This window comes from Olea europaea, unplaced genomic scaffold (assembly GCF_002742605.1).
Source record: "Olea europaea var. sylvestris unplaced genomic scaffold, O_europaea_v1 scaffold36255, whole genome shotgun sequence".
Lineage (NCBI taxonomy): Eukaryota > Viridiplantae > Streptophyta > Magnoliopsida > Lamiales > Oleaceae > Olea > Olea europaea.
Genome location: NW_019255490.1, coordinates 1 through 1,157, shown reverse-complemented (window position 1 = coordinate 1,157; position 1,157 = coordinate 1). Strand labels below are relative to the sequence as shown.

Sequence of the window (1,157 nt, the reverse complement as noted above, 5' to 3'; positions counted from 1 at the left end):
ACTAAAGCTCGTTAGACAAATTCAACCCAAAGAGGGGGCATGCTAACGGAACCATGAATCCCCAAAGACAAAGAACAGCCACAGCAGCCCAGAGGACTTAGAATTCAAACAAACCTTCACGGCTGTAAGTCGAGTTATCTCATTTCCCATTCTATCTACTAGCACTGGAAGGCAAGCAGGTAAATCCCCACTAAGTTGATCGCCAAATGAAGAAACAACAAGCCCCATGCAAGAAATGGCACATTCTTTAACCTCCTACAAAGGAAAACAATTAGCCAAATATGACGCCCAGAAAATAAATTCCACTGCAAATTAGGCACTAACCTGATCTTGATCTTGATTTGTCAAGCGTGCCATTATGGCATTATATATTGGTTGGACATACAATTTGAAATCAAAACCATAATCCTGAACGACAAAAACCAATTAACGTTTGGGAAGGAAACAGAAAACGTCAAAGAATCCATACGAAATGAAGAGGTTAAAAGCAATTGACCTCAATATTTGGTCGCAGAACGCGCACTAGTTCTCCACATACTCTCAATGCCTCTGCTGTAACTTTGTAATAGCGTTCACCAACAGCAGATATAACGGGAGCAGAAATGGCCTAAGAACACACCATTGTTAGAGAACCAACCCTCTTGCACAGCTTGCTAACTTATAGAAATGATAATTCACTAATATTACCTATCCAATAATGAAAGTAACCACACAATATAATACATTTCCTAGAAAACACAAAAGCCGAAGAATGCTTCTAACACTAGCAACAATGTTAGGGTTGCATGTCCAAATCATTACGCTCGGAATTCATATTTAAATACATACTTTGAAGTTTAAGCTTTTAAAAAAAAAAAAACCCTCAGATTAACAAGTCCCCAGAATAGCTATAATCATCATTCTAAGCACTCCAAGAAAACTTCATAACAGGATCTTGAATTGTACCAGATGAGCGGTAGCTTGGTTCATGCGAATACAGGGTATGGAGTAGGAGAAATCAAAAATTTAAGTAGGTGCTTGGGAAGGCTTTTTTGGAAGCTCTAAAGCACTTTTAGAAGACCAAAAGTAATTCGATATTCTTTCATTTGTGAAGGCGTGATATTATATTTTAGAAATGAAATTGAAGATAATATGAGAACTATAGTATTTCATAATCT

At 37.3% G+C, this 1,157-nt stretch overlaps 1 protein-coding gene across 1 annotated transcript; it reads right to left on the bottom strand.

Annotated features, from left to right (window-relative positions):
• Positions 1–6: 6 nt before the first annotated feature.
• LOC111386561 (cullin-associated NEDD8-dissociated protein 1-like) lies at positions 7–633 on the bottom strand. Its single transcript, XM_023011024.1, has 3 exons — positions 497–633; positions 325–408; positions 7–255 (listed from the first exon to the last, which is right to left on the bottom strand). Exons 2-3 carry the CDS (start codon positions 355–357, stop codon positions 43–45), a joined length of 246 nt encoding a protein of 81 aa, XP_022866792.1. The 5' UTR covers positions 358–408; positions 497–633; the 3' UTR covers positions 7–42.
• Between the last annotated feature and the right edge of the window lie 524 nt (positions 634–1,157).

Bases quoted from the DNA above. Each gene is read 5' to 3' on its own strand.
- LOC111386561 (XM_023011024.1), bottom strand. From the start codon at position 357: ATGGCACGCTTGACAAATCAAGATCAAGATCAG. The intron at 256-324 runs GTTAGTGCCTAA...TTTCCTTTGTAG, and splicing joins CAAATCAAGATCAAGATCAG to GAGGTTAAAGAATGTGCCAT.